General features: G+C 40.3%; 1 protein-coding gene across 4 annotated transcripts in view; it reads right to left on the bottom strand.

Moving 5' to 3' along the window:
• RFX3 (regulatory factor X3) overlaps positions 1 to 16,701 on the bottom strand; it is a 232,629-nt gene that overhangs the window by 20,960 nt on the left and 194,968 nt on the right. For all 4 annotated transcript variants that reach the window (XM_040417122.1, XM_040417123.1, XM_040417121.1 and 1 more), the window contains 4 exons: positions 15,880 to 16,061; positions 9,251 to 9,370; positions 5,936 to 6,057; positions 2,654 to 2,766 (listed from right to left, as the gene is read on the bottom strand). In XM_040417122.1, the coding sequence (XP_040273056.1) occupies positions 2,654 to 2,766; positions 5,936 to 6,057; positions 9,251 to 9,370; positions 15,880 to 16,061 (537 nt within the window). The remainder of the gene's footprint in view (positions 1 to 2,653; positions 2,767 to 5,935; positions 6,058 to 9,250; positions 9,371 to 15,879; positions 16,062 to 16,701) is intronic.

A 16,701-nucleotide genomic window follows, 5' to 3' on the forward strand; every position in this document is an offset into this window, starting at 1 on the left:
AAAATAAGAACTTCTTTCCAAACTCCAACACACCCTAAAATAAAGATGAAATAATCCAGAACTTTTCATACTCCACAAATGTCTTTGTGTGAATGGAAAGTGGATTACATACCGAGAATTTGAAAATTGTTTCACAATAAAGAAATCATCTTATAAGGTTCCTATAAAATTGTGGATTTATTCTTGTCAAAAATTCACCACTTCTGGGTGTTATATATGGTATATACAGATGTTTTCTTTCTTATCTTCCCTCTTGGCTTGAAGGAGTTGCGCAGTGATTTAATACTGATGACCTATCCTCAGGATAGGTCATCAATATCAGATCGGTGGTGGTCTGACACCTGGCACCTCCATCGATCAACTGCTTGAAGGGGTCATAGAGTTCGTGTTGCTTGCTCTTCAAAATGACCTGCTCATCATCTACATTGTAGCAGTGATTACAACTGCGAAATCCTATTCAAGTGAATGAGAGAAGCAGTTGTAATCACACTGCACCACTGCTGCAGAGGAGACAGTATGCAGGTCATTTTGAAGGCTCAGTTCTCACATGAATGCTGCAACCCCTTCAAACAGCTGATCGGCAGGGGTGCCAGGAAGTCAGACCCCCGCCAATATGATATTGATGATCATCAATATTAAGACACTACGCAACCCCTTTAACACATCCTAAGATGAGTGGCACAAGATAACCAGTTTTCAACAAATGATTTTGTTGATACAGTTTCAGGAGATGTGTACGCAAATGTGTCTATTACTGGCCACCTGCTGGTTGTGGTGTAAACTGCAGCCTGTCAAGGGTTTTTCAAACATGTTGTGATAATGTATTGAATTTGTATATGGATAAATTGGAGTCTGGAAACCAAATTCCTAGAAAAGTAAGGGTGGATACTTCTGTATGATGCAACCAAATAAAAACTGGTAAGAAGAAAAATATTTAACACTTTCAATGTGGAGTCTAATGAAGATACAGTCCTGATCAAAAGTTTAAGACCACTTGAAAAATGACAAAAAATCATATTTTACATTGTTGGATCTTAACAAGGTTCCAAGTAAAGCTTCAACATGCAACAAGAAGAAATGAGAGAGAGAGACAAAACATTTTTTGAGCATTCAATTAATTGAAAATAACGATTAAACTGAAACAGGCTGTTTTTCAGCTGATCCAAATTTTAGGACCACATGCCTTGAAAAGGCCAATACTGTGCAAAGATGTGGATTCATTGTCCTTTTCTGTCAGGTAGTCACACGTGATGGCAAAGGCAAAAAAACTCTCCCTTTTTGAACGTGGTCGGGTTGTTGAACTGCATAAGCATGGTCTTTCACAGCGCGCCATCGCTGCTGAGGTGGGACGCAGTAAGACAGTCATTTGGAATTTCTTAAATGATCCTGAGGGTTATGGTTTCCAACGTTACTGGCATGACAAGCAGATCCCACCTGAGATGTTTTCTACGCGCCACAGTGGAGGCGGCGCCATAATGGTCTGGGGTGCTTTTTCCTTCAGTGGAACAATGGAGCTTCAGGAAGTGCAGGGGCGTCAAACGGCCACTGGCTATGTCCAGATGTGCAGAGAGCATTCCTCATGACTGAGGGCCCTCGTCTGTGTGGTAACGACTGGGTTTTTCAACAGGACAACGCTACAGTACACAATGCCCGCAGGACAAGGGACTTCTTCCAAGAGAATAACATCACTCTTTTGGCCCATCCTGCGTGTTCCCCTGATCTAAATCCAATTGAGAACCTTTGGGGATGGATGGCAAGGGAAGTTTACAAAATAGGACAACAGTTCCAGATAGTAGATGGCCTTCGTGCGGCCGTCTTCACCACTTGGAGAAATGTTCCCACTCACCTCATGGAAACGCTTGCAGCAAGCATGCCGAGACAAATTTTTGAAGTGATAAACAATAACGGCAGAGCTCCTCATTACTGAGTTCATGTTTGGAAGTTGGATTTCTGTTTTTTTATTCCTTGGGGGGGGGGGGGTAGTTTTTTTTTGGAGGTGTGGTCCTAAACTTTTGATCAGCTGAAAAACAGCCTGTTTCAGTTTATTCGTTGTTTTCATTAAATTGAATGCTCAAAAAATGTTTTGTCCCACTCCCATTTCTTCTTGTTGCATGTTGAAGCTCTACTTGGAACCTTGTTAAGATCCAGTCATGCTAAATATGATTTTTTGCCATTTTTCAAGTGGTCTTAAACTTTTGATCAGGACTGTATGTATACACTTAATTGCATATGTACTGTAATAGAGGACTCTTTCTTAAACAACTGGAAGCATGGCTAGTACCTATAGCAAGGTGCCAAGCTTGGATGTTACATTGTAGCCAAATCTTGCCCTTATGGGGGAAAAAAAATAAGAGATCTAAGAAATCACCCTGAGGGAGATGTTCTTATCGTAAGCTCAATATAGATGACTACTATAATGTGGAGTCACTAGGGATTTTAAGCAGCATCAACAATTTAAGTATTATTAGCATTATAAGGAGAACTATACCTGACTTACACATGAGATGTTATTTAACCCTTCAGCTAAGGTCTACATTTCCACCAGTAAACAACACGTCTATAGCAAAGCTTTCTCCAGAATAAACTACAGAACACAATAAGTAAATAAAGTAGTGAGGGAGTAGTAATTCTCACAAAGACATTGCAGCCTCACCTCACAGTGCTCCCGATATAGAGTCTGCAGTGACTTGATATCTTCAAAGGTTGTACCATCTGGCAGAGAAGATATTTCAACTTCTGCAAACTCTGGAAGTGCTCTAGACGCATCTGTTGCCATAACAACATAATGGAAGAAAGATATTGTGGATGGTGCCAATTACAGCTTCATTAGGAAAATATTTAAGAAGCATAGCAAGACAGACATTCTGAAAGGTCACATTACTTAATGAACAGAGGCTGGCAAGTTTGTATTTTTATTCTTTTCTTAGTGTTGTTATAAAAAATTGAGAATATTTTTAAACAAACGCTTGGATGAGATACATGTATCAAATTAAAACATTTGCAAATGCATCCGTCTTCTGGATACAGCTCTTTGTACACAGCACGCCGATATGGTATAGGTGCTATAAAAATAACTGACGTTGGTTAAGCTGAAGAAGAATACGTGCAGCAGACATATAAAGTCTATCATCTGCAACTATATATATATATATATATATATACAGATAGCATTGTAGGCATTAAAGAGGTCTTCTGAGTGTTTTATACAGATGACCCCTCAGTATGTGATCAGCAGTGGTCCGACTCCAGGCACCCCCGCCGATCAGCTATTTGAAGAGGCCGCTGCACTCCAGTGGGCAGTGCATCCTTCTTTCAGCCTAGCAAGGAAGCCCCGTACACGGGGATAGTGACTGTGCTTGGTATCACAACTCAGTGGCATGCACTTGAATGGGACTGCGCTGTGGCACTCTGGTGAGCCTCTTCAAATAGCTGATTGGTGAGAGTGTTGGGATTCAAACCTACACCGATCAGATACTGATGACCTATCCTGGGGATAGGTCATCAGTATGAAACACTGGGCAACCCCTTGAATGCAGTGCAGCAAGACAACCTATACTGCCATGTAGTATGATTTACTATGCCCCTATACAGTTAAATGGTAAACTGCGAATACTTGCTTTTTAAAATTACTGCATATCTGTAGTTGTTGCCTCAAGAATAGGCAATTCAACACCATATATCATGGTACGAGTAAACAATCCCACCACTAGTAGAGAAGTTTATGTTGAGCTGATCTCTTATAATGCAGTAGGAAAATTAAAGGGGTTGTCTCCTCGAATTACAGAAGCAGTGTAGCTTGGTCTGCCACAATGTTTTCATAGTTCTCTTTCACTACAATGGGAGTTTACGGAAAAAGCGGAGTGCTAACCCCCTCAAATGTTTCTGTAAGCCCAGCTACCTGAGCCAGACCACAGTCCCATCTTACCGTGGGAACGGAGAGGTGGGACAACCCCTTTAAAGAATGTTATCTCTAATTTATCTATAATTAGTTTATTAGTTCAGACAAATGTATTGTGTGGTTATTAATTCAATCTATAGTCAATTCTATCAAACATGTAACAAACACACCATGATTACAACCAATGATCAGTTCATATGGTAATGGCTAATGTCACTGTGTATATAATCTCTCTGGAAATAGTTTCCAAACTTTGGCACTTAATTTTTCTGTAGTTGGTTATTGGTTTTCATGTCTACATAAAGATATTTTATACTAGGGATGATATAAAAACATGTCTGTAAAAGTAGAGAACTGCAATAGCATGTGTCAGCAGCGTCTGAGCTGTCACATTTAAGGCAGAAGATAGGCACTAGGATTCCCTCTTTCATTGTTCGAGCTCCCTGCAGGCCAACACAAATGTAAGAGACTCAGGGGCTGTGAACTCAGGGTTCAGAAAGGAGAGAGAACCAAACAAGGTAAGAACAGGACCAAAGAATGACACAGTAGGCGGTAAGTGAAGGCAGCCGCGAGAAAGTCAATGGCTTTAGGAAGATGAAAGTGCAAAAAGATACATTCACAGACTAGACAGTGCTTCTAAAAAAGAGAGACACACAGAAAAATGCACAGAATAACAAGGACCGGGTGTACTCGAAAAGAGTTTGAAAAAGCTTACAAGAGGATACATAGTGACATAGGAATTCTAGATTGCAAGCTTCTTAGTCGCTACAAGGTTACTTGCAACTTTGTTAAAGTACACCTCCATTTCCATCATACCGATCTGAACTTAAGGTTGCATACATATCTGTATGGCTGCCGCGATCCAGATACATTTAAAAAAATGGACATAACATTTTCCTTCCTTGCATAGCCTTCCTCCAGCTTGCTGTCTGGGCATATGAACATCGTAAAGCATTAGTCCTCATGCACACGACGTGTTTCGTGATTTTCTGCGGACCCATTGACTTTCAATGGGTCCGTTGAAAACTCGGCTAATGCACCGTTTGCCATCCGTGGTTCCAGTCCGTCAAAAAAATATAACCTGTCCTATTATTTTCGCGGAAAACGGTTCGCGGACCCATTCAAGTCAATGGGACCGCTAAAAAACACGGAGGTACACAAGATTGTCATCCGCGTCCGTTTTTTTCCTATCATTTGCATGGCAAACCTGTCTTAGATTTTTTTTTTTACTTTCCTTCATGTCTGGTGATCCTCCAAAAATAAAGGAAGACACACGGAAATAAAAATGGAAACGGATCACGGAACAACGGAACCCCATTTTGCAGAACGGAACACAACAACGGTCGTGTGCATGAGGCCTTAATGAATGGGTTAGCTGCTCAAGATCCATCCCTATAAGCCAGACCACAAAGCCACTGCATATACTTAAATCAAGCTACAGAGCCTTTGTAAAAAAATAAAAATGAAGGGTACCGCCACACGTTCATGCAGTTGATGAAGCCAATCTCAGGTGTGGATCATAAAAGGAGAGAAAGAGCTGATACGACTTCTCCATATCTTTGAATCCACTCTTGGTTTTTGGCTTCAAAAACTGCAAACTAAAAAATCTAACTCTTAGTAAGCAATCTGTATTATTTCTCTGTGTATTCATTCAAATAAGTTTGGACATAAACCTCAATCTCAGAGTTAAAAAAAAAAAAATTTTTTTTAGAGAAAGTACAATACAAAACCCAGGCCCATTCTGGTTGAAATACAAAATCAATGTACAATACATTGTACACAAAGTAGCGTAGATAAGCAGTGATGCACAAAAAACAGAAGTATCATCATCTCAGTGTCTGTCTGGGAACAGAGTATGGAGGAGAATGATCAAAACTGGTGTTATGGAAAAGTGACTTAATTGCCCATAGCAACTAATTAGATTCCACCTTTAATTTTTCAGAGCTTTTTTAGAAAATGAATCTGATTGTTTGCTATGGGCAAATAAGCCCGTTTTACTTTACATCAGTTTTGATAAATCTCCTCCAACGTTCTTACCTAAGAACTGTTGATGGTGTTGACTTTGAGCAATGACAGTTTGCTCTACTGATGCACCAGTCTGAGCGCCACTTCCGGCAAATCCATCCCCCACTCCATCCACCTTCTGCATAGGCTTGTACCTATGAAACAGAAAGGAAAAACATATGGACTGATCATCATCCACTTCAACACACAGAAGGAATATGGAATTGACTTTATAACATCAATATCTAAAAATAGGCATTATTATTAGGTAGATGCCATTAGGCCTAGAAGTATTTGGATAGTGACACAATTTTAATAATTTAACCCCAAAAATGGACCTGAAACAAAGCAGTTAGGCCCCTTTCCCACGGGCGAGTATTCCGCGCGGATGCGATGCGTGAGGTGAACGCATTGCACCCGCACTGATTCCGGACCCATTCATTTCTATGGGGCTGTTCACACGAGCGGTGATTTTCACGCATCACTTGTGCGTTGCGTGAAAATAGCAGCATGCTCTATATTTTCACGCAACGCAGGCCCCATAGAAGTGAATGGGGTTGCGTGAAAATCGCAAGCATCCGCAAGCAAGTGCGGATGCTGTGCGATTTTCACACACGGTTGCTAGGAGACGATCGGGATGGAGACACAATCATTATTATTTTCCCTTATAACATGGTTATAAGGGAAAATAATAGCATTCTGAATACAGAATGCATAGTTAAATAGCGCTGGAGGGATTAAAAAAAAAAAAGTAACTCGCCTTAATCCACTTGCTCTCGCAGCCCGGCATCTCCTTCTGTCTCCTTTGCTGAACAGGACCTGTGGTGACATCACTCCGGTCATCACATGATCCATCACCATGGTAAAAGATCATGTGATGACCGGAGTGACGTCACCACAGGTCCTGTTCAGCAAAGGAGACAGAAGGAGATGCCGGGCTCTGCGATCAAGTGGACTAAGGTGAGTTAAATTATTATTATTATTTTTTTAACCCCTCCAGCGCTATTTAACTTCTGTATTCAGAATGCTATTATTTTCCCTTATAACCATGTTATAAGGGAAAATAATACAATCTACAGAACACCGATCCCAAGCCCGAACTTCTGTGAAGAAGTTCGGGTTTGGGTACCAAACATGCGTGATTTTTCTCACGCGAGTGCAAAACGCATTACAATGTTTTGCACTCGCGCGGAAAAATCGCGGGTGTTCCCGTAACGCACCCACACATTTTCCCGCAACGCCCGTCTGAAAGAGGCCTTAGGGTCCATTCACACGTCCGTAATTTAGATCCACAATCGTTCCGCAATTTGCGGACCCATTCACTTTCAATGGGGCTGGAACATTTCCGGGATCCGCATCCGTTTTTTCGGGATCCGCAATGCCGTTCCTGAAAAAAATAGAACATGTCCTATTCTTGTCCGCAATTGCGGACCAGAAAAGGCATTTTCTATTATAGTGTCTGTGACATGCGGTCCGAAAATTGCGGATCGCACATTGCAGGTGTCCGTGTTTTAAGGATCTGCAATTTGCGGATCCGCAAAACACTTACGGATGTGTGAGTGACCTCCTTAAGGTCCATTCACACGTCTGTAAGTGTTTTGCAGATCCGCAAATTGCGGATCCGTAAAACACGGACACCTGCAATGTGCGATCCGCAATTTGTGGACCGCACATCACAGACACTATAATAGAAAATGCTTTTTCTGGTCCGCAATTGTGGACAAGAATAGGACATGTTCTATTTTTTTCAGGAACGGAATTGCGGATCCCGAAAAAACGGATGCGGATCCCGGAAATGCGGAATCGCATCCGTTCCAGCCCCATTGAAAGTGAATAGGAGCGCAAATTGCAGAACGCTTGCGGACCCAAATTACGGACGTCTGAATGGACCCTTAGGCCTAATGCACATGACCGTATTTTTTTGCGGTCCGCAAAACGGATTTCCGTTGTTCCGTGATCCGTGACCATTTTTTCTTCCGTGGGTCTTCCTTGATTTTTGGAGGATCCACAGACATGAAAAAAAAGTCGTTTTGGTGTCCGCCTGGCCGTGCGGAGCCAAACGGATCCGTCCTGACTTACAATGCAAGTCAATGGGGACGGATCCGTTTGACGTTGACACAATATGGTGCAATTGCAACCGGATCCGTCCCCCATTGACTTTCAATGTAAAGTCAGGAGTCCCTTTTATACCATCGGATCTGAGTTTTCTCCAATCCGATGGTATATTTTAACTTGAAGCGTCCCCATCACCATGGGAACACCTCTATGTTAGAATATACCATCGGATTTGAGTTAGATCGTGAAACTCAGATCCGACAGTATATTCTAACACAGAGGTGTTCCCATGGTGATGGGGACGCTTCAGGTTAGAATATACTAAAAGAACTGTGTACATGACTGCCCCCTGCTGCCTGGCAGGTGCTGCCAGGCAGCAGGGGGCAGACCCTTCCCCCCTGTATTTAACTGATTGGTGGCCAGTGCGGCCCCCCTCCCTCCCCTGTATTTAACTCATTGTTGGCCAGTGCGGCCGGCCCCCCCTCTCTCCCTCCTATTTAACACATTGGTGGCCAGTGCGGACGGACAGGAAACACGGATCACGGATGCGGCTGCAAAGCGGTGCAGTTTCCGATTTTTCCACGGACCCGTTGAAAGTCAATAGGTCCGTGAAAAAAAAAGGAAAACGGAACAACGGCCGCGGATGCACACAACGGTCGTGTGCATGAGGCCTTAAGGTGTGATTGAAGTATAATTAAACCTGAAAGTTTACTCTTCAGTCACATATTGATGACAGTTTCAAATCTATTCTTGTGTTTACAGAGGCTGAATCACTATGATAATGTTACTTTCCAAATACTTGTAGACCCCAATATAGAAGAATTAAGATAAATGAAAGAACCATTGCAAATAGCTGAGCACATATGGTGGTCTAGGTACCTAATACATTTTGTTTTACCCTTCAGCCCCCAGTTAATTATCTCAAGAGCTGAAGCTGAAAATGTTTCCATATCTCTTCTGGGTAATGCCAAATAGAGAGCAAACTCTCAAAAAACTCTTTAATGTTCTTGGTATCCCACTGATGATATATCAATACATTTATTGTATGCTGTGGTCTAAAAATGGAAAACTCAAATACCGTAACATAAATTAACTAAACTACACTCATGCCATATGATTCATTCTACGCATTCTCCTGAAGAAAAAAATAATATTTTTGAAACAGCATTTACTTAATTTCCTTAAGACATAATCATCTAGCTTATGAAAATAAGTGGGGAAAAATGATCAACATAAAGCTTAATATAGAGAATGAATAACGTATATGGTACATACAGTGCTGCCAAAACACACCTTTGTTTCTGCTGCATGGGTTGCTGTCGCATAGCCATATATTGCATGTCCTCTTGTAACCTATTAAGAGGGGAATCTGGCTTGACACGAATTCCATAGTAGTGGTATTTTGAGTTGCCCCTAAAAAAAGATATTAGTACAAAATAAGCATAAATTTATAGAGTAAAATAAATATTTACAGTTCTTTGCTCTAGGTTGTTCTACTACATCTGAAACACGGAAGTCAATGGAAAGTAATGTATTTAAAGGGAATTTATCACCTATAAGAACCTATAGATTGAATATATTCATTATTTTCTACAGTAGAGTGTTCTAAGCATGCTCTGTGACCAGTGCAGAGGTCATTGTGCAGGGAGGGGAAGTAGATAAGCTGTGACCATCACCTACTGTGAATGGCGGACTCTGTATTATTTATATATTGGCATTATCTTTCAATGTAATCCTGTCTGTGATCATAACGAGGACTGCTGATAAGTGATCTCTACAGAACAGGACGTGACAGCCTACTATAAGGGTCATCTTCAAGATTTCAGGATATTTTTTTTAATACAGTGACATGTAAAAATAAATAAAAAATCATCAATAATTTTTAAAAAATATATTTAATATAAAAAGTTTATTCAAACAATAGTTCACACCTTCAGAGGATTTTTTTTTAATGATTGCTTGTTACAAATTTTTGGTTAAAATAATTTTTTCAATTGGCCTTTATTAAAAATAGATGTTCTGTCACAAAGACTTAACTGTTTTTCTAGCTGTGTGGCTGGTACTTTCACTTTGTGCCGTCCTCTAATAAACCTGATCTCTAAACTACTAATAGGTCATAAACACTTATTTAAGCCACATTCTTATCAGTAAGATAAGAGCTATAATGAGTGATTATAATGTCAGAGAGCAGAGACAAGGAGTCCGTCTGCTCCCCAACTGACGGAAAAGTCAGAAAATACAAAGGGTGGTACTAGAGCATGTCAGCTCTGTACAGAAAAGAGGGCTCCCTATTTCTTTTTAATAAAGAACAATTAAAACAATTTTTTTTTAGCTCAAAAATGAGTACAATGCAAAAAAATATATAAAAATTGACCTTGAAGTAAATTGATCAATTAGATGCAAAACAAGCAGTCACTGCATCTAAACCCTTTCCTTGGTGACCTTTCCTATTCCCTCTTTTCAGCTAGAAATGATCAATTATGATGGTACGGTATGGAACGCACTCTTAATGGTGGGGCAAAACAAGAAATCTCCACTGATGAAGGAGTAAGACCCCAAAAAACACTCCGAAACGCGTTTGGTCTAAAGCAAATATTTTCCAGTGCCTTTGGAAGAAGAAATCATAAGAACACTACCGGTAGCTAACACCTGGAGAAAATACCAACTTAACGCTGGGCAAGTTTCTTAGCAATTGCTCAAGGACAGTCAGCTGCACTAAGTGGAGAGACAAAAGGATACCTGTGATAACATAGTGAGACCCGCACATAATTTTCGTGATAAAGACGTCACAGATTCGTGAGGAAGGATCAAGCTATATATTAGCAACAGGAGGCGATTTGAATCCAGCGCCAAATGGACTGAGAGTCAGGACTGCAAAATCGTGAGTACTATACCAACTCTCACAATATTGACTTATAACAGCACTTGAACTGAACATCCAGTTAGATATTTGTGCTGGTTTCATTCAAGCGGTCATATCGAAAGTACTCTCTATCCGAAAATATCACTCCACAGGAGTCTGACTGTGCATATATATAAGATCCTTCACCGATTTTTATCAGAAAAAAACGCGAACCAAGCGGCTAGATTGAAATTATCTTCCATTTAAATTATCGCAGTGAACCAAGCGGCCATATCGAATTCACTTTCCATTTGAATTATTGACGCAATATGGTTCGAGTGTGAACATCAGCACTGAGGAAGCATCTAGCCATTGTGCACCTATATATCTAACACATCTCCTTTTTTCCACTCGAAAATATTCTTTCATCCGAATATTCTTTCATTCGAAAATATTTTTTTCGAAGCAAACCTTTCCATCTGCTTTATTACTCCACCAAGAGTCTGATTCCGAACTTTTGCAACAAACCAGCGATTATTTTGTACATTAGTATATTGTGATTTATCTTAGCCACTAAGACCTTACAACTGTAGAATCAGGAGGTCCAGTATTTTATATTGTAATTTTTTATTGTAATTTAGCAGTATTGGCCAATCTAGACGTTTTATTATGTGTGTTATAGATGTGAATACATTTTAAAATTGACATTAGCACCCTTTGCGTGACCCTAGTATATTGTGAGTGTCGGTCATTCTATTTCTTTTAGTATTTACCAAGTAAACGGAGGGTTTACATTTGACCGTGCACCCAGCCTGAATTCTCCACACAAAGTAGAGCCACCCATATCCGAATTTCAAAACAAGAAATTATCAACACAGATATATTTGTGAAGAAACCTGAAGTGTGACATAAACTGGTGAATAATTTATTAAACAATTCTAATTACACAGAGCAAGAGAAGTTAAAAAATCTCATAATCTTCTTATGAATATTGTCAGCATGAAAGTCTATTAATAAGTACGTTAATTATAATTACCAGACCCGGGATTGTATTAATAATAAGAATATGGGTACTATATCTGATTAGAATTAAAAAACGCCATCACTGATTGAAGTTACATAAGGCAGTTGTAGGCGGTTTAGAGTAGAGATTAATCTTCCTATAAAGCTGGTAATCTGCAATTTATATCATATAAATGATGTTATATGCATCTTAACTTACTTACAATACAAATATTTCTATTTATAATTGTGACTAAATACAACTAATTATGCGAAATGAAATCAGTAACATAACTAATATAGTGTATGAAATAAAAATGTAAAGTTCTTTTAATGTACCTAGCAACTATTTCGTCCCTATATTTTGCCAAAGTCACAAACAATGTGACAGAAGATGAAGGCTATCCTGTTAGTTTACGCATAAGGCCTCCTGCACACAAACGTGTGCTGCCTGTTGCCGTATTGCGTACCGCATATGCGGATCCGCAATACACGGGCGCCGTTCAGTGGGCATTTCACTTCAATGCTTCCGCTAATCCGGAGTTGCGGAATGCTGCGGAACAGAAACCCACAGAAGCACTACTGAGCGCTTCCGTGGGGTTTCGTCCCGTACTTCTGTTCCGCAAAAAGATAGAACATGTCCTATCTTTTTGCGGAACGGGCGGACCCATTAAAGTGAATGGGTCCACGTTCCGCTGCCCCGCGGTAGGTGTTCGTGCATTGCAGGCCGCAGCACGGCCACGGGGCGCACATGTTCGTGTGCAGGAGGCCTAAAGGACATAAAAAAAAAATTGATCCTGCTACTGACGAACGCTCACTCTGGACTATAATTTTTATACTGTTAATCTTTGCAGGTTCTATCCTATATACATGGCAGTTATAAGAGTAAGGGCTCTATTAGAAAGACTTTTGGGCCAATTATTCGGAACATGTACATAGGAACACTCATCCCTGATATCCAGCCTGTATAATCGTGCTACTGATCAGCCGCTAAACTAGCAAATGTTTTTCATTAGTATGAAAGATACACAACTATCGGCAGTACATCTCCTTGTGTAATCAGGGATGTTCTGCCAATAATCAGTAAAAATGAATGAGGGAGGAACGGCTGCGGTATCAATCCTTCCTCTCACCTTCACTCTGTGTAACAGGCTGTGCAAACGAGTGCTGATGGATGCGTTTATTGTCCATCGGTGCTCGGCCTGCTTGAACATCAAGCAGACTAACAGGGCCTTTAGATGAAGGTGATGGGTGTACATATATCCCCCACTCCAGTGTAAAACGCCATGTCAGCTATATTGGGGGTCTAAAACTCATCTGTAACATATAAAAATCGAAGCCAAGATAGCTTTAAAAAATGTATCATTAAAGGGTAGTAAAATATAGTATGCCGGTTTCCTTTAAAAAAAAAAAAGGACATTTGTCCACCGGTTGTGTGTAGTGTTGCAGCTCAGCCCTATTCACTTCAATGGAGCTAAGTTGCAATACCAGACACAACCCCTAGAACGGTATACTGATGTTTCTGAGAGAAAGCCGTCATAGTTTCTAATCCTGGACAACCCCCTTAAAGTGTACCTAAACCATACATAAACTATTTTCTTTAAAACTACAGTGCCATGCAAAAGTATTCACCCCCCTTGACTTATTTAGTATTTTGTTACATTACAGCCTTAAGTTCAATGTTTTGTTAATCTGAATTTTATGTGATGGATCAGAACACAATAGTCTAAGTTTGTGAAGTGAAATGAGAAAAATATATAAATAAAACTATTGTTTAGAAATAGAAAACAGAAAATTGGCATGTGCGTATGTATTCACCCCCTTTGTTAGAAAGCCCATAAAAAGTTCTGGTGCAACCAATTACCTTCATAAGTCACATAATCAGTGAAATGGTGTCCACCTGTGTGCAATCTAAGTGTCACATGATCTGTCATTACATATACACACCTTTTTTTAAATGCCCCACAGGCTGCAACACCTAAGCAAGAGGCATCACGAACCAAACACTGCCATGAAGACCAAGGAACTCTCCAAACAAGTAAAGGACAATGTTGTTGAGAAGTACAAGTCAGGGTTAGGTAATAAAAAATATCCAAATCTTTGATAATCCCCAGGAGCACCATTAAATCTATTATAACCAAATGGAAAGAATATGGCACAACAGCAAACCTGCCAAGAGACGGATGCCCACCAAAACTCACGGACCGGGCAAGGAGGGCATTAATCATAGAAGCAGCACAGAGACCTAAGGTAACCCTTGAGGAGCTGCAGAGTTCCACAGCAGAGACTGGAGTATCTGTACATAGGACGACAATAAGCCGTACGCTCCATAGAGTTGGGCTTTATGGCAGAGTGGCCAGAAGAAAGCCATTACTTTCAGCTAAAAACAAAAAGGAACGTTGTGAGTTTGCGAAAAGACATGTGGGAGACTCCCAAAATGTATGGAGGAAGGTGCTCTGGTCTGATGAGACTAAAATGAAACTTTTCGGCCATCAAAGAAAACCCTATGTTTGGAGCAAACCCAACACATCACATCACCCAAAAAACACCATCCCCACAGTGAAACATGGTGGTGGCAGCATCATGCTCTGGGGATGTTTTTAAGCAGCCGGGACTAGGAAACTGTTCAGAGTTGAGGGAAAGATGGATGGTGCTAAATACAGGGATATTCTTAAGCAAAACCTGTACCACTCTGTGCGTGATCTGAGGCTAGGACGGAGGTTCACCTTCCAGCAGGACAATGACCCCAAACACACTGCTAAAGCAACACTTGAGTGGATTAAGGGGAAACATGTAAATGCGGTGGAATGGCCTAGTCAAAGCCCAGATCTCAATCCAATAGAAAATCTGTGGTCAGACTTAAAGATTGCTGTTCACAAGCGCAAACCATCCAACTTGAAGGAGCTAGAGCAGTTTTGCAAGGAGGAATGGGCAAAAATCCCATTGGTAAGATGTAGCAAGCTCATAGAGACTTATCCAAAGTGACTTGGAGCTGGGATTGCCGCAAAAGGTGGCTCTACAAAGTATTGACTTTAGGGGGGTGAATAGTTATGCACATTGACTTTTTCTGTTATTTTGTCCTATTTGTTGTTTGCTTCACAATAAAAAAAAACTAACATCTTCAAAGTTGTGGGCATGTTCTGTAAATTAAATGATGAAAATCCATGTTAATTCCAGGTTGTGAGGCACCAAAATACGAAAAAAGTCAAGGGGGGTGAATACTTTTGCAAGGCACTGTATTATCAATCTCCTAAAAATCACTTTTTTATTATATTTTATTCATTGATTTTATTGTGTTGCTATGAAAACAGGCACCTGAAGTTCGGGCCTGTCTGCAGCGCTGTTCACTGCAGCGTATACAGAATCTGGACACGTAGGGATGTATATAGTGTACAGATTCTGGGGCACATTAATTAAGACCGGCGGTTTAAAGCCCCTATGCTGGCGGTGGATCCGCTGAAGTTATAAAGAGGTGCAGGCATCGCTTCCTTGCTGGCTTACATTTAGACAATTTTCTACGCATAAAACAGGCGTACAAAATGGTAAATGAGATGGGCCTTCCAGCCCATCCCTTTCCCTGCCCACGCCCACAATTTTAGACCTGGCGTGAGCGGGACAAAGTCACAGACAGCGGCACAACTAACTGTTATATAGGCGTATTTCAATATAGTAAATGACCCCCTCTGTGTTCTATAATAGATGCTGCAGTAACAACAAGACTGGCAGGAGTACACATTGCTTTGCCATGGGGCCCTAAGAAGAGGCTCTCACCACCTAGTGTAAGAAAATTTTAACTGGCATAAGTAGCAATAATTAAAAGGTACGTATAATAGCACCATATATTAGAAAATCCACAAAGTAGCAAAAAACCTCCATTTTGCTATTTCCCACAAAAAAAGTACAATGTTCTTGCACCTGACTAGGTCCCCTCAACCTCTGGGCTACTTAGCAAATGCTATGGCTATAGTTACACCCATGACAGAATCCATAAATCATATACAGTGAACAACGCTCTAGACCGGCCTAAACTTGAGCTTGAATGTTTAAGCATACGGTAAGTCAATTTTTTCATACGAACCTGGTTCCCAGTCTTCTTGTTCGGAGTCCCATGAATATGGAACGGATAAGTTTTCCAAAGGATGCAGCATTGACTGGATCTAGTTTGTGCTCCTGACAGTGTCGAAGGTAATGATTGTATAGGGTACTTCTGGGGAGACTAACTCCTTCAGCAGTCTCATAGTTATCCAACAGCCACTGGAGCTAGAAGAGAAGAAAGGTACACTCGTCCTTAACATACACATATTGAACACTAGCATACCAGACACTCTACACTAAAAATCTTGTCTACTCAGTTATAAAGTTACTTATAATAAAAGCCATATATAAACAATGCAAACCACTGTAATGAAAAGCTCTCTCTTAAAAAGACATAATGCAGCTACTCAATAAAGCCAATAGAGTACTAATATGAGTAATAAAACTGCTTATAGTAGCATTTGATCTTTTTAGCTATTATACAAGTCCAGCCTTTGAATTGAAATGAAGCTAGAAAGTGCAATTGCGTTCATTTAAAAACAGCTGGAAATCGGCAATTTAATCTCTTTGCTCCAGTTATCAGGCAGTGCTTCCAATTTCCCCCAGTAGGCATTAGCAATAATCATACCCACTAGAGAACGGCTTGTATTGAAAATTGGTGCATTGCTAACATTTTTGTATATTTTTCGTTTTGCTTTTATAGATTTGTTTTTCTCTTAAAAAAAAAAGAAAAAATGAATAGAAAAAAAATTAATAGAAAAAAAATTGTGCATTGCCATGTCATAAAAATGTTATGTTCTGTTAGTAAAAGGGATTGTCTCACCTCAGACATTGGAGGCATGTCGCTAGGATATGCCCCCAATAT

This window comes from Bufo bufo, chromosome 2 (assembly GCF_905171765.1).
Source record: "Bufo bufo chromosome 2, aBufBuf1.1, whole genome shotgun sequence".
Classification (NCBI taxonomy): Eukaryota; Metazoa; Chordata; class Amphibia; order Anura; family Bufonidae; genus Bufo; species Bufo bufo.